At 49.6% G+C, this 21729-nt stretch overlaps 1 protein-coding gene and 1 long non-coding RNA gene across 4 annotated transcripts in view; one reads left to right on the forward strand and one right to left on the reverse strand.

Annotated features, from left to right (window-relative positions):
* The window catches only part of LOC109389610 (uncharacterized), a 13801-nt gene extending 4598 nt beyond the window's left edge, over window positions 1–9203 (forward strand). The window contains exon 4 of the long non-coding RNA XR_002125422.1: window positions 9108–9203. This is a non-coding gene — a long non-coding RNA (uncharacterized LOC109389610). The remainder of the gene's footprint in view (window positions 1–9107) is intronic.
* On the reverse strand, window positions 5400–21701 carry TGIF2 (TGFB induced factor homeobox 2). 3 transcript variants are annotated; one of them, XM_019655290.1, is made up of 3 exons: window positions 21529–21701; window positions 17716–17949; window positions 5400–8072 (listed from the first exon to the last, which is right to left on the reverse strand). In XM_019655290.1, the coding sequence occupies exons 2-3, from the start codon at window positions 17905–17907 to the stop codon at window positions 7551–7553; spliced, it is 714 nt and encodes a 237-aa protein (XP_019510835.1). In that variant the 5' UTR covers window positions 17908–17949; window positions 21529–21701; the 3' UTR covers window positions 5400–7550. The 3 variants fall into 3 exon arrangements, with proteins under 3 accessions (XP_019510835.1, XP_019510837.1, XP_019510836.1); XM_019655292.1 differs by lacking the exon at window positions 21529–21701 and adding an exon at window positions 20678–21044; XM_019655291.1 differs by lacking the exon at window positions 21529–21701 and adding an exon at window positions 20321–20659.
* Between the last annotated feature and the right edge of the window lie 28 nt (window positions 21702–21729).

Here is a 21729-nt window from a genome sequence, read left to right on the forward strand (position 1 = left end):
GCAGTGTCACTGGCCCTCATATGTGGGATCCGAACCGGGGCCCTCTGGCGTCCCAAGCCAGCTCTTAACCATCGCGCCACTCGGCCGGCCCTCGGGGCAGGTTTTTAAGGGGTTAGTAGGAAGTTTTAATTGGAGGACCTCGGAACTTGACCATTTATGGTAAGGGGCTTCAGCTCTGGATCTTCCTGAAAAATGGGCCCTTCGCTACTGAAAGGGTTCAGATGTTCAAGTTCTTGTTATGTCCTAATCTTTCAGTTCCATGGGGAGGGGTGAGACTTTGGTTCTGGGTGCAGCTGGAGGACAGGGGTGGCACTTGCACAGTGCTCTCTCTGTAAAATAGCTCAGGGACTGTACTAATCACAGATCTGCTTTAAGGGAACAGAACTAGGTTTAAGCTGGTCATTGTGATTTGTGTGCTATTTCAGTTTGGCCATATGTGCAAGGGTTCATTTAGGGGCTATTTATTCCATTCCATTGGTCCATTTGTCTTTATACCAATACCACAAGGCTTTGATTATTGTAGCTTTGTAGTATGTCTTGAAATCAAGAAGTGTACCTCATCCAACTTTGTTCTTCTTTTTCCGTGTTTTTTTGATAATTAGGGGTCCCGTAAGATTCAGTATGATTTTTAGAATGAGTTTTTCTATTTCTGAAAAAAAAATTTTTTTAAGTCATTTGGATTTTGCTAGCTATTACAGTGAACCAACGGATCACTTTGGGTCGTATTGACGTCTTAACAATGTCATATTTTCAAATCTGTGCATACAAGATGTTTTTCCATTTAGTTGTGTCTTCTTTAATTTCATTCAGTGATGTTTTATGGTTTTCAGTGTGTCTTTCACCTCCTTGATTAAATTAATTCTTAAGTATTTTATTCTTTTTGATGCTATTGTAAACGGAATTATTTTGTTAATTTCCTTTTTGGACTGTTCATTGTTACTGTATAGAAACACAACTGATTTGTGCACTGATTTTGTATCCTGCAACTTTGCTGAATCCATTTTTTAGTTCAATAATTTTTTGTGGAATCTTTAAGGTTTTCTACATCTATGATCATATCATCTGCAGAGATAACTTTATTCCCCCCCCCCAAAAAAAAGAGTTAATTCTTTATATGTCATATTGTATTCTATTGTGACACTCTGACCTTAATTCAGATTCATTAAGTTTGTTTACATGGGACGAGAGGAGGGTATCACGGGTCGTGTTTGGAAGGGTCCTCAGGGCCTGCAGTACAACCCATGTTCACACAGCAAATTAGAAGTTCAATAGGCATCTGAAACCTGATCTGTGTTCCTCTCTCAGCTTCCTAAGAGCCGAAAACGCCAAGCTGGGGAGCGATGGTGGAGAGGCCTTGCCTGGAATGTATCTATGGGACCGAGCCTTGTTCCCTTTGTGCTTTTACCCAAGGCTTTCTTATGTTAGGAAGTGGGGAATCTGGCTGAATCTCAGTGCATCCATCTGGTTAAAATAAACATCCTGGGTGGTCTAATATGGAAAAGAGCTTGAAGTCAGATTTGGAAGTGGGAAAGACAGATTTGGAATTAGGACAAGTTTGCCTTTGTGATGTTGGGCTTTTTAGCACCACTTAAACACATGATCTCAGCCTTGGGAGTGAGTACAGACATACCTCTGAGATCTTGTGGGTTTGATTCCAGACCACCACAATTAAGTGAGTCATATAGTCTTTTTGCTGGAGGAGGGTCTTGCCTTTAATTGTATAAAACGCCACACCTGTGAAGCGCAAGAAAGCAAAGCACAATACAATGAGGTGTGTCTGCCAGCTACTTGTAGTAGGCTTTGCAGAGGAAGGTGTGCTCTGAGAGGTAAGACTGCAGCCGCAGACAGACATAGATGGAATCACAGATATCAGAGTTCCTGGGGGGAAAACCATGAGCCACGGGAAGAGCACCTGTTGTGAAGTAGCGGTCTGAGTTTGTCTCCTGGTCCTCTTTTCTTTTTGGCTAAAATAAATATTTTACTAGCACTATTGAGCCCTTACTAGGTGCCAACTTTGCAGAATGTTTTACATACATTTGTTTTCCTCCAAAACTTGGCTGGGCTCTTAACCATTACACTGAATTCCTCTCTTTGACATTTATTGTACATTTTTCTATAGTGAATGTGGATTGCTTAGGCAATTAAAATGACAATCTCAGGAAGCTACACTTGATCTTTAGGCCACCATAGACTCCTGGGGGTTAAGGGGAAGTCAGATGGTTTGGGGGGACTACTTGGTGGTACCCTTTGTCCTCTCATCTTGCAACTTCAAAAGATGGGGTGTTGTCTTCCCACCCCAGCAGTTTCCTGGGGATAAATGATTGGGGATGAATCAGTGTCCTGATTATAAGTGATTGGGTCCCTGGAGCAACAGCATGAAAACCTCCTGTGCCATCAGTGAAGAGTGTAGATTCCTGGACAATCTAGGGGTGAGGGCTGGAAGATTGCATTTTCGTACGCTCTCCTGATGACCTTGCATATTAAAGTTGGACAATTACTTCTCTGGGTAGTTAGTCCCAGTTCTGCCACTTAAATAAAGGCTGTGTGTTATTGGGCAAGTTATTTTAACTTATTTTACTCTTAGCCCTATGCTGAGAGGCCAGATAATAACAGTAAAATGGATTATCCTATTTCATCTTCCTAAGAGGTGAATATTCCCATTTTATTGATGAGGAAACTGAAGTTTGGAGTGGTGAACTGACTTGCCTATAGTCACATCTAATAAAGTGACAGAGCCAGAATTTGAACCCAGGCTTAGATCATAGAGAAATGCTTTGGAAATCAGTAACACTGAGAGCAGTGATGATTATTTCCATATTCCCACTGAATCCCAGACCTTACTCTCTACGGCTCCGGTGGCTAACAGGCGAGGTTACAGCCACACTGTAGCAGACCTGGCCCCTGCCTTCTGGGAGCTTTCACATCATCAGCTTCCAAACTAGACTGTACTTTTCTTGTTTTTTTTTAAAAAAGATTTTATTGGGGAATTGGGGGAGGGGAACAGCGTTGGGGAGTTGGGGAAGGGGAACAGACAAGTTGCTGTCCTTTTGTTCTTCAGTCTAGTAGTGGAGGACGTCGCTTCACTGACCCATGTTGGTATTATCATTGCGCTCTTCCTGACTGAGGCAGATCAGTTGCCGATCACTGGATGGCCGCTTACGGTGGTTCTTGGCAGTTCACGCCGGCTGCCAGCCGCTCACGGTAGCTTACATCAGCCCACTGCAGCTCCACTGCAGCCTACGCCATCGCCGGCAACTCACAGCAGCCCAGCTCCACGTCAAGCTGTTGTTCACCATCTTAGCTGTAGAGGGCGCAGCGTCACTGGCTCTAATGTGGGATCTGAACTGGGGCCCTGCTACTCAGAGCTGGCATCCCAAGCCAACTCTTAACCAACGAGCCACTCGGTTGGCCCTAGACTGTACTTTCCAAATCCAGAGTCCTGATTCCCACCCTAGAGATTTTTTAAGGTTTTATTGGGGAGTTGGAGAAGGGGAACAACCAAGTTGTTGTCCTCAAATCTTAGTTGTAGAGGGCGCAGCTAGCTCAGCTCCAAGTCCAGTCGCCATCGGCAGCTCATGGCTGCTCAGCTCAAGGTGCCGTGTTCAATCTTAGTTGCATGCGGGAGTCAAACCAGCAACCTTGTTGTTAGGGGCATGTGCTCTCACCATCTGAGCCATCCTGCAGCTCAGCTCAGGCACAGCTCACTGGCCCATGTGGGAATTGAACCAGGGATCCTGTTCAGAGCTTGCGCTCTTAACCAACTGAGCCACTCGGCCGGGCCCCACCCTAGAGATTCTTATTCCTGGGTCTGAGTTGGGGGAGTTTCCCAGTGGGATCCATGGAGAAATGACCACTTTCAGAAACAGTGGAAAAGGCCTTCCTTGACCATCAGTCCAAATACCCACCCAACACCCCTCCATCATACCACTCCCCCCTTTTTTACTGTTGGACATGGGGTCTAAGTTTATATTGATACCCGAGGACTTAAAGCACCCCTTGTTAAGTGGGGCATAGAGAGGGGGTCTGATAATACATAGCCAACCCAACATCAGGTACTCAAGACCAGGGAGAAGAAATACATTTATTTCCTCAATTGTTACTGGCAAGGTGGATGTCCTTAACATTCCTAGATGCAGAGGGGCCCTACCCACATTATCCCCATCAGCTCTTACCATCTAGACTGCTTCCTCACCCCAGAGCTCATCAGTCTGAAGCTTGATGCAGACTTTTGGTTTCAGTTCTTTGAATTTGTACAAAGCCATCTCCTGAGGTAGCTGAACCACTCAAATCACTTTCCTCTTTGGGGGAAGTTTTCCAGATGTAAAAATTAAACTGATTTTGAAGTGCTCTTCCAGCATGTTCCTATTCTGCCAAGCCCCAGGGCCAAGTGTCCAGTTTGAGGGATATTGAGAGGGAAGTAGGAACACCAGGACCTCGGGTGAGTGGCTAAATTGGGGCTCTTTTATCTGAGGAACTTGAGCAGGGAGGCTGTCTCCAAATACCTATGGAGTGACCAGTGGAGATTGGCTAGTCTCCATCCAGGTGTGCTGGGAAGAAGCCAATTTGGTTGGGGAGAAGAAACTTCTAGTGCTTAGCCCAAACCCTGTTCGACAGCTGGATGCCAGTGGACTGTGAACTGCCTATCCCTAGGTTCAAACAAGGTCCAGGTAGACCTCAGGATGATCTTCCAGCAAGACCGACTTCATATCCTAGCTCCACTTAATACTGGCTGTGTAACTTCAGGGGAATTAACAAATCGTGTTTCTTTACCTATGAGAAGGGCATCTCACTTCTTTTGTGTGTGTATATAAAAATTAAGATAATGAACATTGCACAGGCCCAGGCTCATAGCAAGACTGTTCACTACTGTTGCAAACCTTGATTTTGTAGTATTTGGACTGCAATTACAACCGATAGTTTCATTATGACAGAAGTACAACCCACAGCTAACTTAAAAAGGGTAATTTACTAGCTAGCTTACATATGAAGTCCAGAGGTGGTACTGGCTGCAGACATGACTAGAGCATCCATCCCATCTCTGCCTCTGTGCTGGCTTCATACTGCCACCCTGCTCTTTCTTCACTGGGAAGGGGTACAGGGAGTTGCCAGCTCCGAGTTCCCTACCACTTAGCAACCCCAAAGCTTGACTGTTGACCCCAGGGAAGACTGGTCTAGCTTGGGATGCATATGCCTCCTGCACACTGTGATGAATGAACGGGATATTGAACAGGGTTGAGGCCAAGGAAATAAGGATCAGAGTGTGCAACACCTTCAGGTGTCTACCAGAGGGAGGGTGAAAGGGCTAAGGCAGAAATAAGGACCCAGCAATTGTCCCATCTCTAAGCTGGGCCCAGGGTCACAGTGCATCCATCCTGTTTTAAAAACAAAACCCAACAGAACAAAACCCAAAACAACTTTATTTGACAAAAGACAAAAACAAAAGGTATTTACAGTAGTTTTTTGCTAAATTATTCAAAGGGATAACTGTGCTTCTCCTCCAGGTTTATTTCACAACCAAACCAAGCAGAGGCTGCCCCACCCCCAGCCTCCCTATCTTGCTCAAGGGGGGAATGCCAACCAGAATTCAGCAGCATGGCTCCCGCACCCCTCGCCACCTCACTGCTCAGTGCACTGTGGGAAGGAAAAGTCCCACCCCAGCCCAATACACTTCCAGAGTCCCCTGCTACAAGCACCTTGCAACAGTCACATCAGACCTGGGCTCACAGACATGGGTGGGGTGGAAGCGGCTGGGCAAACAGCAGCTTCAACTCATCTTGAAACTGCCCTCATTCTTCCCTAGCTGGGCCTCAGGAGGGTGAGGATCCCTGGTGCCCTCCCCCCACTCCAGGGCATGCACGGAGGGGTGGGGGAGGCAAAGGAGTCTAGGAAATTTGCCCAGTCACAAAGCCAAAGCTCTCTCCTTAAATAATCAATCCCTCCTCCAACAGCAATGGGTAGGCCAAACCACTCAGAAGCAAGGGAGCCTCCCTGAAGGCTTCAAGGATCATCCCAGAAGGGACAGAACACACACTGCTGCCTTTTCTCTTGGCCAAACCCATCCAGGTCAGTCAACGTCCAGTAACTCTCCCCTGCCCTGTCTTTTGGCCCAGTAACAATGCTATTCCGAACAAAAATATTTCAACTAATAATAACCTAGGATTAGTGTTTCTTAGGATATATAAAGATGGGGTATGTTGCTGTTGAATGCTGTCAAGCAATGAAACAGCAAAATAAAAAAACGGGGAGTGGGGAGGAGAATAAGACCCACTGTAATCTCTCTCACTGTGAAGTTCAGGGCAGGGGCCTCTGCAACTCCAGTTTAAAGAAAGGTGCAACACAACACAAAGACTCGGTGAATGGGCTTCGTAACTTCCAGCCCCAGCCTCCCCTGAAGGCAGTTCCTCAAGCAGCTGGGGCACTGTTCCCTCCTTACTCCAGGAACAGTTTCCTGCCACCATCTTCAGAAAAGCTTCCAGTAGATGGCTCACTTCTCTCCAAGCAGGAGCTCCTAGGAGCGTCAAACATTCTGGCCCCACTAATCCAAGTTCCTAAAGGAATCCAAAACTCGGGATGCAGGGCAAAGCTTTTAAGGATAAAGAAGGTGAAAACATTAAAGAGGGAAAAAAAACCCCACTGCCTCAGTCTAGCTTACTTCCCCCACCCCCCAAAAATACAGTAAAAACAAAAATAGAAAAAAAACACCTCTCTGGTTTTATCACCCTTCTCTGCTCTGCGCCTAGAAGGTTTGGTCATTCTGTTGGACCCTCTTCTCTGGCCGTGGCTTTATCTCCTCCTGTGCCTGATGCAGAAAAGCCAAAGCCCATAAACGTTTTTCCCTCTTTTTTTGGTAAACCAAACCAATAATAAAACCACCATTTAGAATTTTGCAGAGATTTAGCTGGTCCCCCAAATAAAAATACTCCTTCCTTGTAAAACAATCACCAGTTGCAGTGGTGGATCATTCCCGGTTCACCAGACTCCATCACACTCCCATTCTCCACACCTGGGCTCACTATCCCCATCAACACAAACCACAGCAAAAGGGGAAAAACAAACACAAAGTTTAGCAAAAACCTAAACATTCAACTGGAGTTGGATCTGTTATAGCTGCTGGGTGCCTCTTTTCTTTTGTTCACACGTATGAACTTGGAATGTCCACAGTTGGCTTAACAAAAAGAGGTCGGGTCGGCTCAGGGGCAACTTGGACCCAGCAAAGTCTGAACTTGGCAGGTCTCCCGTGCCCAGCACAGGAAAGCAGGCTGGAACAAAGGTGTCCTGCAGATTCTCTGGAGAAGTAGCAGCAGCACCATGCCTGTCTCCACTCTCTCGGTCTCATCACTGAGGAGGCCTGGAGAAACGGCAGTCAGCAGAGGAGAGGTCCCCATCACAGTGCAGTGACACCAGTGGGTCTTCCTGCTGAAGACCTCTGGACAGAGGAGACAATCCTGATGTTTGGCAGTGATCCAAAGAAAACCCTCTGTATGAAAGGGAACCAAAACAGAAACTCAGGACAGCTGGCTCAAGCCTCGAGCACCCCTGTTGGCAGATGCCTACTTGGGGTTTTCAGGGACTAAGGGGATGGAAGTGTGCAGTAACGGGGGTGACGGGTCCTGCTGCTTCTGAAGCTCCATCTCAGCTGCCCTCTGTAGCGCCACCTCCACCAGCAGCTGGAAGCTGCTGAAGTCCTCCTTGTCCTGCTCAGGGGGTGTGGGGGGTGGTGTGTTGAAGAGTCCACCCGTGGGGCTTCCGGCTTCAGCCCTGGTCAGCAGGGTGAGTGTGCTACCAGGGGTCACCAAGGGCTTGGGGGGTTCCAGCTCCCCTTGTGGGAAGGGGGCCGCTGGCTTTTCCCCCTGGCCTGAGTGGAGTGGCATGGAGCACACGGACAAGGAGAGCACACTGGTGGGCGCCGGTACAGACACAGCCAGCACCGAGGGGCTGCTGCCACGGGCGAGGGCCACATCTGAGGCCTTCCCCCCACGGCGGGAAATGGTGTACTGGTTGGGGTCTTGGCCGTCCTTCCGAAGCATGTCTGGGAGCAGTCGCCGCCGGGCGTTGATAAACCAGTTACAGATCTGGAATGAGGGTAGAATGATCAGTTCACTCCATCAAAACCAGCTACAAAGCACCCGTGTTCCAAGCCCCAGGCTATAACAGCCAACAACACAGAAACAATCCCAGTCCTCAGAGAGGCTCCATGTTGGGAGGAGAGAGTTAAAGATGAAATCATACAAATAAATATAACATTGGAACTGTGAAGCAGCCAGTGAAGGGCTGCTGGAGACAACAATGGGAAGACCCAGTCTGGTCTCTGTGGACTCAGGATGGTCTTCTCTGAGGAAATGACTCATAAATTGAGATCTGAAGGATGAGCGGTAGTAGTTTAGGTGGGAGGCAGGAAGAGAGAGGAACGTTCGATTTAGGGGGATCAACCTCTGACAAGGCCCTGTGGCGGGTGGAAGCAGAGTGCCTATGAGGAACTCGGAGAAGGAAGGCCTGTATGGCTGGGGCTCAGAGGGGTAACTAGAGGTCACCTCTATGGTGCGCATTTGGTTCTTTATTCTAAGGACGATGGGGAGCTGCCGGACAGTTTGAAGCAAAGGAGCGAACTGCTTCGTAGAAAACAGTGGAAGCAGGGAGAAAGGTTAGTATTTGAGTTACATTAAGGGAGGTGACAAGATGACAAATGTTTGATCTATTTGGGAAATTGGAAATGAGAGGACCTGGTGCCCAGTTGGATATGGGAACATAAACGGGGGAGAAGGGATGGTTTCAAGGGTGATTCACCCCCAAGTTTCTAGAGCAGGGTCTTGCTGCAGGCCACAAAGACACCAAGGGATTGTCAGGTAGAAGAAAATTCTTGTTTCCAAACAAAACCGGGATTAGTGGAACATGCATTCAATCAACATCCTTAATCCTTCTTTCCTAACGCTGCTGGGAAAGTTACCATTGAACTTTGACCCCCACCCCTGTCCTGTCTAACTGCTTGTTTACATCAATCTTTTTGGACCTATGCATGAGGCTTGAAATTTCTTACTGTTAGTATTATGCTGCAAAGCCAAAAACATATCTAGCACCCTGACCCATGTCTGTCTGGTTCTTTTGAACAGCCCCAGCTTCATGGTTCTCCGATCCAGCCTCTTCACTGGTTGTCACTTCTCTTTCTAAAATGCAATGACTGGGGCCGGCCAAGTGGCTCAGTTGGTTAAGAGCTCACTCAAGAGTGTGAGCTCTGAGCAACAGCGGTTCGATACCCCGCCCGAGCTGAGCTGCCGCTGAGCTGCCAACAGGTGGCAGGATGGCTCAGCTAGAAAAAAGAAAATAAATAAATAAAATGCAATGACTGTTATTCCTGTTCTAGAAAACTGCCATGTCTCCTACCTACAGGATCAAGTCCAGACACCTGAGACCCGAGACTGGGGGGTTAAACCCTTCCCTGTCATGGCCTCTATTTCTAGCCCTTGTGTTCTCAGCATGTGAAACTGCTCACCAGCCCTCCATCAGGCCCTGTGCTTAAAATCAATCTATCTACCACTCTCCATGCCTTTTGCACATTACCTTTCTTTTTTCTGGAAAGCCCTCTTCTCCACCTGAAGAACGCCTATTGCTCTTAGGCTTGGCTGATCTAAGATATTAGAGACAGGGCCAGAGCAGAGCGAATGGATTCGAAACACTTCTTCGTTCACCTACGGCTGGTGCAGGGCCTGACAGTTTCTTTTCATATAGGAGTGAACGATACCATCAGGATAGACAACTGTTCAGAAAGAGCGTGAGTGGTTCCCGCACACCCGAGAGTGGCAGGCACCTGACCGTGGCATCCTTTGTGACCATCGAAAAGATCAAATGCTCGTTCTCTCTTGTCTCTCATTTACTCCCAATGGCCTAGAGATGTGGCAAAGTGATCCTACAGTAGCTCACCTGGGCATTATTTAAACACAGTTATGGATTAGACCAGAAAACAGTTTCTTAGCTGCAATGCATGGCTGGTGTAAGCTTATCAATACAAAACCTGTTTTTAAAACCCCCTATCATTTTTCCAAGTCCTGCTCTCTCTTGTCCTCCACTGGAGGGGCCACCAAAGGGGGAAAGCTGCCTAATAGTAATAACTATCTTGCCAACTCAGAAGTCGCAGAAGAAACACAAGAAACTGTGGGTGGGGGTGGGGAGCATCAGGGTGTGGCCTACATGGGTGCCACATCTGGGCATCTTTCTAGGAGCCTCCGCTGAGAAGAGTTTACCAACAGCTACCCTTCACCGAGCACTGTACATCTACACAATCTTCTAATAGTTACATCAGTTCTATGAGTTTGATCAACTCCCATTTTATTGATGAACATGCTTAAAGCTCAGCCTGGAGAAGTCAGGCAGGATTCCACCTCCAGCCAGGGATCCCCAAGCCGGGGCCTTTGGATATGGAGGAGCAGGAGCCCCTCCTCTCAGAATCTTTCTCTCGGGCTGTCACAGGGCCTCAGAGCCCAGCTTATTTTATTCACCAGAACAGTCAAGTTAGAACTTCTCACTTTCCTATTGCTCTCTTTTCAAGGCTTTATGCTCATGCAAATAGTACTTATTGAGCGACTACTATGTGCCTGGCTCAGTTCTAGGTGCTGGTGATGCCTTTGTGAATTAAACTGACATGCACCCGCCCTGTGGAGCTTACAGTCCAGCTAGTTGTGGAGACTGGCAATGAACAAACACTGTGAGTAGCCACCAATAAGTGCCCAGAAGGAAACAGACAGGAATAAAAGGGTATCACATAAAGATAAGACAGACTTCTGTAAACAAGGGGTCTGGGAAGGCTGAGGCCTAAAGGATAAGAAAAAGCTGAGGGAATAATGTTCTAGAACAGGGATCAGCAAACTGTGGCTTGCCAGCCACATGCGGGTCTTTGGGTACGTTTGTCTCAAAAGTTTGCTGACCCTGGAAGAGCCAATCCTGTCCCTCTCAAGAATTTAAAAATTATTCGAGAGCCATAAATATATTTTTACATAATCACCATTATGTGAATAATATCCTTTAAAAATTTTATAAATGAAACTATAATTTTATTTTCATTTTCAATTTTACTTCAGAGCCACATGTGGCTTGCAAGCAGCAGTTTGCTGATCCCTGGCGACTCTTCCATCTCAAAAGTTTGCCAACCCCTGTTCTAGACAGAGAGAACAGCAGATGCCAAGGTCCTGAGGCAGGAAAGGGTCTGGTTTAAGGAACTGACAGAAGCAGGCAGGGCTAATCCCACTAAGCCAGAACACCAAGCAAGATAAAGCACTAAAGGGCCTAAACAGGTGGGTTGACCTAAACTCCACACTCTAGGTCCTCCTGGTCCTGTCTCTTCTCAGTTTATCAACAGATACTAACAGAGCACGTACCAGCTGCTGTAGGAAAAAGAAGACAGGAACACGCCCCCCCCCCCCCCCCGCCCCGCATTTGCTATAATGTTGGGAAACTATATGGGCTGCATCAGTGCCCAATGTTGCTCAAAACATTCCTCTGTTTGCTGAATGGATCAAAGCCCCAGCTCTCCTCAGGGCTCCTATATCTGTTTCTACCCCTGCTTATCACCTTTCTTGGCACATGCCTGGGTAAGGCCTTGGGTACCATCTTCCCATGGACTCTGTTTCTACCCAGCCAAAGGAATAGCCACCTATGACAGGAGTTGGTACCTGGAGTTGGCATGCGTCACTGCCCAGCAGACTGTAGCTGCATCCGTTCCACAAGTGACCCAAGGACAGCACTAGGGCCCTGGCCCTGTCGGGCTGGGAAAGCTCCTGGGCAGGGCAGAGCCAGAGCCGCCTTGTGGCCCTTCTCTCCCTTGTGCAGTCCAGCCTGGAAAGACCCTGCCCCTGGGGTTCTCATTTATTCCTTTTCACCTCTATGGTCCCCCTGTACAAACGAGCAGACGCACAACAGCACGCATCAGCAGACCTGGCTGAGTTGCATCCTGGCTAGAGCTGCAGGGGATCCCCAAGGAGAAATAAGGCTGAGCAGCTGGGTGCAATGAAGGAAAGAAACTAAGCACCCTGGATACCAGGTTATGCCACCAGCCATCTCACTTGCATTATGCTTCATCTGCATACAAGCCTGGAAGGGTAGTGAGCAGCGTCCCCAAAGTTATCAAAGAAGGAACTGAAACTCAAAAGAGATGAAAGAGCTTGTCCAAAGTCACACTGTCTCTGAGTACAAAGCTGGGATTCAAACTCAGGTCTCTGGGCTTTAGGGCCCCTACGATGGTTCTTACTCTGTTTTGCTGTGTCTTACCAAACAGAGGAATAGAACAGATAATCATCAAAATCCTACAAGCAAACACTTGCTGGTTATAAAACATAGGAGACGTTCTGAACATTTCCCATCTAATTACTCATTTAATCTTCAACAACCTATAGGACAGGTTTTGCGATGATCTCCATTTGATCTGAACCACTGAGGAAACACAGGCCCTGATCAGAAAGGTTCAGTAACTTGCTCAAGGTCACAGTACAAAAGCTGGGATCTGGTCCGGACAGCCTGGTTCCAGGCAGCCAGCAAATGCCAGGTGAAAGGACTAAAGAGTCAGCCTGAGGCCTTTTCTCCCTGCTCAGATATTTCATCCCTCCATGTGGCAGCTGCCCCCTCAGCCACCTGTGCTACAGGAGAGCACTGCACCTCTCTGCCTCACCCCTGTGCGCAGGGGACAAGGTCAGATCACACTGACCTGGGTCAAGTGAAATAGGGATGAGTGTTTTGGTCGAGAAAGTGGTCTTGGGCGTTTACTAGCAGCTGCGTGGGCATCTATCCTCTAGCTGCACCTCCCATTTTGGCTTGTAATTCTAAGACAGCAGCAGAAAAACATCCCCCCTCCACTATACTCCCCCACACACTCACCCTGGTCCGCAGAAAACTTGGCAGCCTACTGTCTGTTTTGTCTTCTCACCCGATAGAAATGCACAGCTGAGGGGGGCCGGGCAAGGTCAAGGGGGCCTGAATGCACCACCAGTCCAGTGCCAGCTGTGATAATGGGCAATCGGGATTTTCTGTAGCCCCTTCCAGCTGCCCAACCCATGCCTAAGTCAGGAAAAGAGCATGACTTGCCCCCACTCAAGGTCTTTGGGGAGGTGATAGGGAGAATGCCAAGGTGAATTCTGTGATTGATACGGCTAAACACACTGGGTGCCTGAAAGCCTGTCTCTACCAGAAAACAGGGCCCTGTCAGTACTTTTATCAGTGGCTGAAATGAAGGACGCGGGAGGAATCACTGTGGAGAGCGGGAGTGGGAGGGGCACCAGGAAGCTGATGAAGGCCATGAGGACCAGAGCGGGGCACTGGAAGGCAGCGACACAAATGCTTTAATTTTAACGTCTTTTCAGCTGTGAAAGAAGCAAAAGAGGGGAGAGAAGTGAAGGCATAGGGAGATCTTTCCCACACTTCCCAGTACCCTCCATTTGTGTCGTGACCACCAGTATCTGGGTGCTCTCAAAGGCAGCTGGCTGTATTGGAATCACCTTGAGGGTGATGTTAAGAAATAGCTATTTCTCATTTGCTTTATAGATCTGGTGGGGGTGGGGGCAGAGTCAGGAATGTGTGTTTTTAAACAAGCTCCCCAGAGTCCTGCCACCTACACTTACAAACCAATGGTTTAATTCACTAGTTTAACTCTTGTGGGCCAAGCCTTTAAGCAAAGAAAGCTTACAAAGAAGCTCAAAAAATATACATACAGATGATGTATGTGGGGAGACATAGCTTGCCAGCGGCAATAATCGGGAGGCAGCTAGCTTTGGAGCCAGAGTAAGGAGAACTGCTGAAACCGATAAGAGGTCACTGAGGGCCAGGCCAGAGCACCCCTCGCCACAGAGCAGGCCACTCAGTTTCTGCTCCAGGCCCCTTCCCCATACCTGAGGCCCCATTCCTTCAAATCTGTCAGGTCTCCATTCAAATGCTGCTTCCTGAGAGAAGCCTTTCCTGCAGGTACTGCATTGGTAATTAATTGCATTGAATTCTTAGTCTTTTAAATTATAGTCCTAGGCTTCCCTCCTCCCTAGGAGGCTACCCTCCTGCAGGGATAATGCCTGTTTCTACCTCTGTTTCCAGCACACAGCACTGGGCCTGGCACAGAGCACACTCCAGTCAGTATTACAGAGTGAAGGAATGGGGCCTGAGCCTCCCTGCCATGCTTACCTTCTCTCCCCAACAGGCAGCCCCTTACAGGGGTCAGAAACCACAGCAATCAAGGGTGGGGAGGTCACAGGGACTTCTGAAAATCCTTCACAAATGATCTTTTTATTTTTTGGGTCTCACCCTCCCAACTGCTTAGCCCTGGGCAAGTACCTGCAAACCAGTTAGTTAAATGACTCATTGACTTGCTAATGAGATTGCTTCTGGGCGGTTCAAGGAGACAATCAAAAGAGATGTCCCCAGGGAGAGAGGCAAACAAGCTGGCAAAATGTTGATGCTTGTTGAAGTCAGGTGAAGGTGTGTGTGTGTGTGTGTGCATCACAATATTCGCTTTTGTGAATATTTGCAAAGGTTTTTAATAAACAATGAAACTTTAAAAATTAAATACAGGAAAAAGAGAGGCCTCCAGGGACTTAAGCCAAGTTTTCCAGGTTGAGGAGCCACATTTTCTTACTGCTGAGGTCCTGCCTGTTGACATTTCCAACACTTTATCTTCATTTTCTGTCACTTCAACAATTATTTACTGAGGGCTTACCAGATACCAGGCACTGAGCTAAACACGGGATACAATGATAAATACGACCAGGCCTCTGAGTTTAGGGTGTTCTAAAAAGCAATTCCAGTCAAGGGTTCAAATGCTGCCCCAGTCCGGGTGCTCTGGGAATACACAGCTCCTCTAAGGGTCAGGAGTCTCTCTGTTCAGGGCTGGGAGCAGTGGTTTGGGCTACTGATCAGCATGGCAGGAATATGGCCCACTATGCAGATAAGGACTGGTAATGTCATTAGGTTGGCAGGAGCAACTGAAGGGTTTTAAGTAGGGGGGATGACAAGTGATCAATGATAAGGTTGGACCAGGGTAGACAAAAAGCCATATTTTAGGAATATTTAAGGTGTAAATGTATAGGAATTGGTGGCTAACTAAATGAGCTGAGAAAGGGCTATCAAGGGGAACCCTTAGTCAGGGAAAGAGCCAGCTTGGAGACGTTATCAGTTATCAGGAAACCTGAGGTGCCTGTGAGACCTCCAAGCAGAGGTGTACGGCTGGGGATTCATGGTACAGTTTCCATCAAGGAATGCCAGATGGTCCCCACTGCTGCTTAACTCTCAGCATGACTCTAGAGCAGGGTGGTCACCACTGGGACCCCTCCCACCAGGGGATATGGGATCCAGCCCATCCTTCCTCAGCAGTCTCCAGCAGCTAATCCTTGTCCCAGACCTACCTTTCTCTAAGTAGGGTTTGGGGATATGTCAGCCTAGGGGTCCGCTAGTTCTCCATGAGAACACTGTGGCTTTGTGGTTCGATTCTGACGATGAGTAGAAGCACCATGGCCTCTGGCGACCCAGACTTGCTCAACGCCAAAGTCAGTGCCTCTGTCACACTACATACCACAGCTCGGCCAGCAAAACACTGCCCGCCATTTTACAGTAATGCAGTTAGATGGGATCTCACTGGTTTCACATTTCCTTTGCAAAACTGTTTTACAGTTGTGTATAAGAGCAAAAGCAAGACATTTTTACCCAGTTTTACGTATGTACACACTTAAGTGATGTAATAAAAATGATTCAAGTCAGCATGTTGGGGGGCGATGGGACCATAAAAAAATATTTTCTTTAAAAGGAGTCGGTACACTACTCAGATTTGAGAAACAGTGTCCGTGACAAAAAGCAATTTCAATACCGTGTGACAAGTGCTTTTGACAGCACAGGTATGAGGCACAGTGTGAATACACAGCAGTGGCCTTCAAAACCTTAGCTGAGGGAGTCAGAGAATGCTTTCAAGAGAAAATGCTTAAATGGAGTGAGTCTAGTTCAGAAAGGTCAGGAAGAAGCAAAGGGAGAAAGCCTGGAGGCTCGAGGGTTCCAGGGCCCTGGGGACAAGAAGAAGTGAGAGATGAAGCCTGTAAGTTCCTAAGGAGTCTCGACTCTATCCTGAGGACTATGGGGTCCGTGCAAGTGTGTGAAGCAACCAGACTGGCACTTTTGTGTTCATGAGACTGGACTGAAGGGACAGGCTGGAGGCAGGACGGCCAGCAAAGACACTGTGTAGGCACTACCTGCTCTCAGGCTGCAGACTTGGGCCTGCGCTGTTCTACATCCTGGGAGTCTAAGCCCACCCCTCTGAGAGGCCTTCTGAAGCCCCAGGCCACCTCAGGAGCCAGGCCCTGAGTCTCCACTGCCTTCCATACCAGCAGTGATTGCTTTTCGCAAACATCAGTGGCCAGGTCTTTCCTGCTACCCCATCCCAGACTAGATACTCCTTGAGGGTAGGAATGCGTCTGGTTCCTCTCTGGGATCCCAACTCTGTCCAGCCATAGAGCTCGGCATAGTGGTGGGGTGCTCGGCAGTCTACTGTGAGAAGCTCGGCACTGCTAGACACCTGGGGTCAGTCTAAGACCTATGACGCAGGAGATGAGGATGAAAAGGACTGGAAGCACCCAAACTGTGCCAAACACCTCACAGCGAGCCTTGAATAATTCTTGTCAGTCCCTCTTCCTTACATGCTGCAAAAGTGCTACAATCATCTAACTTTTTTCAGATGGGGCAACACGAAGCTCAGTGAGGATGCACTGAGTTGGCCGAGGTCCAGGCTTCCTCTTGTGGAGGAGATGGGATCTGAGTCAGGGTCTGTAACTCTAGAGCCTTTCTCGTAGACTCCAGTGAACGGCCGCCCAGCAAGTATAAGTCAGGTGACAGGAGTTCTGAGGCCTAAATACTCACCCTGAAGCTTCATGGAGCAGGGACAGGAGCTGGTAAGACCTGGGAGGTTCAGAGTGGGGCAAGGGAAGGAGGCAGACACCACACCACGCATTGGTGTGACGCGCTAGGAGAGGACAGAGGTGGAAAGGGAAGCAGGGGGTGGGCCTTTGCTAGGCTGAGGGCCTGGCTCTGTGTCTCCCGGTAGGTGAGAGCCACGCTGGAGGCAAGGCAGAGGTCGTCCAGGGCGTGCTGCCTCAGCACCATGAAAACAAGAGACCAAGTAGGTCAGCAACTGAGGCAACTCAAGGGAGAAAGTATCTTGCCCTGACAAAAAGTGGATAACACGATGTTTTAAGTGTGCTCAAAGGAATTTTACAACCAGTTCTGAATCTTTTCCTCACAATAGTTCAGTCGGGCCGGGGAGGACTGTAACCCCCACTTTATAGATGGGAAAATCAAGTGGTCCACAGCTCCTAGGTGGGAGAACTGGGTTTTGCACTCAGCATCTCTGGCTTCTGCCTTTTTCTTGACCGTGATTCCAACTCAATTTTTAACCACACTGCAGATCACCAGCTGCCCAGCAACCAAGTTGCCATCCAAGCACCGCTCTGGAGCTGTGGGCCAAGTCCCAGGCAATCAAGCCTCCTCGGCTTCCGACAGCCTCCAGTGTCAGTGATGATGACACCTAGACATTAATAAACACTCCTTGCCTCTCCAGAACCTCTGAAACCTGCAATCTCGCTGCAGTAACCTCGTGTTGCGGTCTTCCCTTGAGGCAGGGAGTTCTCATTTGACACAAGAAGAAACTGACAGCCCAAGGGCACACAGTGCATCCATGACGGGGCTGGGATAGGAGGAGAGTCCAGGTCTTACCTGCAGCACCGAGAGGTTGGTTTGTCCGGAAAGGCTCAGCTTCTCCTGCTCCGAGGGGTAGGCGTTATAGCGGTGCAAGTACAGCCAGTCCCGGAGGATCTTCACAGACTCCTTGGGCAGGTTCCCTCTGCGCTTCCTCTTGCCTGCCGGCGACAAGAGGCCTTCGTCCTCGCCCAGATCACTGTCTGACATGGTGTCGAAGGGCCAGAAGGCTTGATCTCAGGCCAGGCACGCCTGGAACAATTGACCAAGGGGATGGGGTCATTATTACTATACACTCTCAACCTTTTCCAAATGCATCATTACTAGAGCCGGAGACACCAGAACTATGCGAGAACTGAAATTCAGAGTCTCAGGCATACCACAGGCTGGGCAAGCTAGAAGAGAGGGGGCCAGTAGGTGACTACTGAAATCAATGGCAGTTAACAAACAGTAGCAGACTGAAAATAATTCCAGCTATCACTGAGATGTTTTCCTTGTGCTCTCTACTGAGCACTTGACATTATCTCATTCAATAAGCCTCACAAAGCCCGTGTACGGGAGACACTACTATTGGGTCGCTGGGAAAGTCATGATGTATCTTTCTATGTTTTTCAATGCAAAAATGCGTCATGACTTCCCCAACGACCCAATATTATTACCCTTTTATAGATGAGCACACCAAAGCCCAGAGAGATTAAGAAAGCTGCCCAAGCTACTATGGCCGTTAAACAGTTACCATGTGACCTAGCCATTTCACTCCTAGCTATCTACCCAAAATAAATGAAAACCTATGTCCACAAAAGCCTGTACACAAATGTTTATAGCAACAATATTCATAATAATAGCAAAAAGTGGAAACCCATTTGTCTATCAACAGATGAATGGATAAACAAAACGAGGGCTATCCATTTGGTAGAATATTATTTGGCCATAAAAGGAATGAAGTCCTGATCCATGCTACAATGTGGATGAACCTTGAAAATATGCTAAGTGAAAGAAACGCATCACAAAGGACTCATTATATGATTCCATTTTTATGAAATGTCCAGACCGGGCTGGAGGGGATTAGAAGGGTGATAGCTAAAGGGTATAGAAGTTCTTTTTGAGGTGATGAAAATGTGTTAGAATTGACTGTGGTGATAGTTGCACAGCTGTGAATATACAGTTGACCCTTGAACAACGTGGAGGTTAGAGGCACCAAGCCAAAAAGCCATGAATAACTTTTGACTCCCCCAAAACTTAGTTGTCCCTCAGTATCCACGCGGGGTTGGTTCTAGGAACCCTTGGTGCTCAGAAGTCCTCTTTATAAAATGGCAGAGAACAATGCATATGTGGTCGGCCCTCTGCATTTGAGGACTCCAAACCACAGAACGAAAACAGTACAGGTATTTATTGAAAAAAAATCGTTCGTACGTGGACATGCACAGTTCAAATCCATATCGTTCCAGTTTCAACTGTACTAAAAAGCACTGCTTTGTTTGCTTTAAATTGGTTAAGTTCTATGGTATGTGAATTATATCTCAGACTCAGTGAGGAGTCAGGAGACTATCAATCACCACGGCCCTACATGTAACATTTACTGTGCACCTACTGTGTAGCCTGCAGAGTGTCGAGTCATCCCTACTGGTTGTCTCTCAGACATTTTCCTTTGTCATCTAACTCCTGGCCTGGTCCCAGAATCAACTCCCCAAAAGTCCAGATAAATGAGCAAGGCAGGGCTCTGGTCCCTCCAACTTGGCTGTGTGACCTTGGGCAAGCATCCTCCCCTCTTGGGGCTTGAGCCCCCTCTTCATATGAAAGGTGTTTCCCTAGACAACCCAACTCAGTTGCTCAGCCTCCTGACAAACTTCTTGTTCACACATGCAAAAGAGATTTACATTTTAAAACCAAAAGTTGAAGCCAGAATGTCAAGGCTCCTCCCTCCTCAGCCTTTTAACAGCTCTCCAGCAGTCTAGGCCAACAGAGTCTGGCATTTCCCAGGTTTTGTTTCATTGACTTGGGCCTGAGCCCAGATATCTGGGCTGGCTAGGCCAGGCTTTCGAGGGAAGGGTCTACCCTCCCAGCCAGGCCACCTGGAGGTGAGACAGGCATTGGTTAGAGGCGCCACTCCGCAGAGAGCAGAACAGCCTATTGCTTTCTGAAGTTTAGAGAGCCAAAGCAGTTGGAACCTGGGCTCAGGGGTACAGCCCTGGCAGGTTATCTATACAAATTCCACCTTGGCTGCCAGCCAAGGTCCAGTCTGCAGGGTTTCAGGGGTGGCTCGTAGAGAGGACTCTCAGTCTCCACAGACGTCTCCATCATGGTGTCCTGCACCCCAGCCCGCTTACAATCCGTGAGGTTTCCCATATATACACCCCACACTCACTCCAGGCAACTCTTTAACAGCACTCAGATAACTGGCACCATCCCATCGCTCAGCCGCTGGAGCCCCCATGAATTTCACCAATAAATACAGCACACACGCAGTTTACAAATATCACTTCTAGCACGAACAACTGGTACCCAAGCAACAAGCCCAATTCCTGGATATATGCCCACCCACGAACTCCAACCGACCCGCCCACCCACGATCTCTCAGGCCGGGAAAACTCCAGACGTCATCACACCAGCCATCAGTTCTTACCCTAACTGGCTTGAGGCAGCAACACTGTCGACATTACATTCGGTGCACTCCTCCACACTCCGCGACTTCGACCTGCAGCCACTCCCGCAAACTTTCTGACAACTCCCCCAGGTCGGCCCAACACTCCTCGCGGCCACACACTCGCGCTGCATTCCCAGCAGTTCACACAAAGCGCGCAGCCTCCCCCGCGGCCCAGACCGAGTCGGAGCACATGGCTCCCGGGGCGGCAGGGAATCGGCCTGAGCACGGGGCGCCTGCACCCCTTAGTCCCCCACTCCGCATCAGACTCGGCACTCCAGCTCCCCCTCAGGCCCGCAAACCCGGTGGGGCGGGGGCTCTGGAAGAAAGAAAACTCACGTGTCTGTCCCGGGGCAGAAAAAAGTTTGGTTCCCACCCCCTTCCTCCGCGGCTCGGCGCTGGCTGACTCTTCGGGGCGCGGGGATGGCCGAGCCTGCGCGCTCGGCTTTGTGCTCCGAACTCGGCCCGGAGGGGGAGGGGAGGGGGCTGGGCTCCCACCTCCGCGCCGCCCCCCCCACCTCCAGCCCAGCGCTCAGACTCCATGTTGGCCGCCCCCTGCCCTGGAGGCTGCGCGCTTCCCCCGCGGGAGGCTCGGCTCACGCTCGGCCTGCCGGAGGGTCCCGGCACGCACAAACTTTCTTCGGGTAGCCAGCCCCACGCGCCCCGCTTCCTTGGCCCGCCTGGGAGTGACAGATGCCTCAGAGACAGACTTTCCTTTGTTCCAAAGGAAAGGGGAACTCGCGCGGGCTCCCCAGCCCTCCCAGCTCCGGGCCCTTCCCGCTGCCCCCCCCCGCAGCTGTCACTCTCAATGGCCCCCTCCCCGGTTTGGCCGCGGCGCGGGGGTGGGGGTGCCGGCGGTTAGCAACGTGCACTTTTGAAACCAAACAAACCCGCCCCCCGCGCGCTCACCCCGGCCCGGAGCAGGGGCGGCTCTTCTCCCGTTGTGGGATCCTAGGGAGTTGTGTCCCCCAAAAGGGCCCCGAGCGAGCTTCCTCCCGAGGGATGGGACACCCCCCACTGGCCCCCGCCAGCACCGCGGTCGGGACTCACAAACACACCCGAGGTCACACACCCACAATCGCACGCGACAGGACGCCGCCCCCTCCCCCGCCTGGCCCAGAAAAAGAAACTTTCCAAGTTGTCCACGCGCCCCCCGCCCCCATCGCCCCGCTCCGGCGCCCCGCACTGACTTTTCTGAGCGGCTTTTCCGTCCACGCGGCCTTGGGCTGGGTCCGGGGCGTCCTGGCAGGGGGCGGGGGGCGCTGAGGGAGCGCGCCGCGTACCTGCCGGGCCTGACACTCGGCCTGACAGCTCGCGGCTGGAAAGCACCTCGCGGCCTGACGTCAGATCCCCTCTCCTCCCCTCGGCGCTCTCTACGCCCTCCCCCACCC

The sequence above is a fragment of the Hipposideros armiger genome, unplaced genomic scaffold, assembly GCF_001890085.2.
Source record: "Hipposideros armiger isolate ML-2016 unplaced genomic scaffold, ASM189008v1 scaffold_238, whole genome shotgun sequence".
In the NCBI taxonomy this organism is placed as follows: Eukaryota; Metazoa; Chordata; class Mammalia; order Chiroptera; family Hipposideridae; genus Hipposideros; species Hipposideros armiger.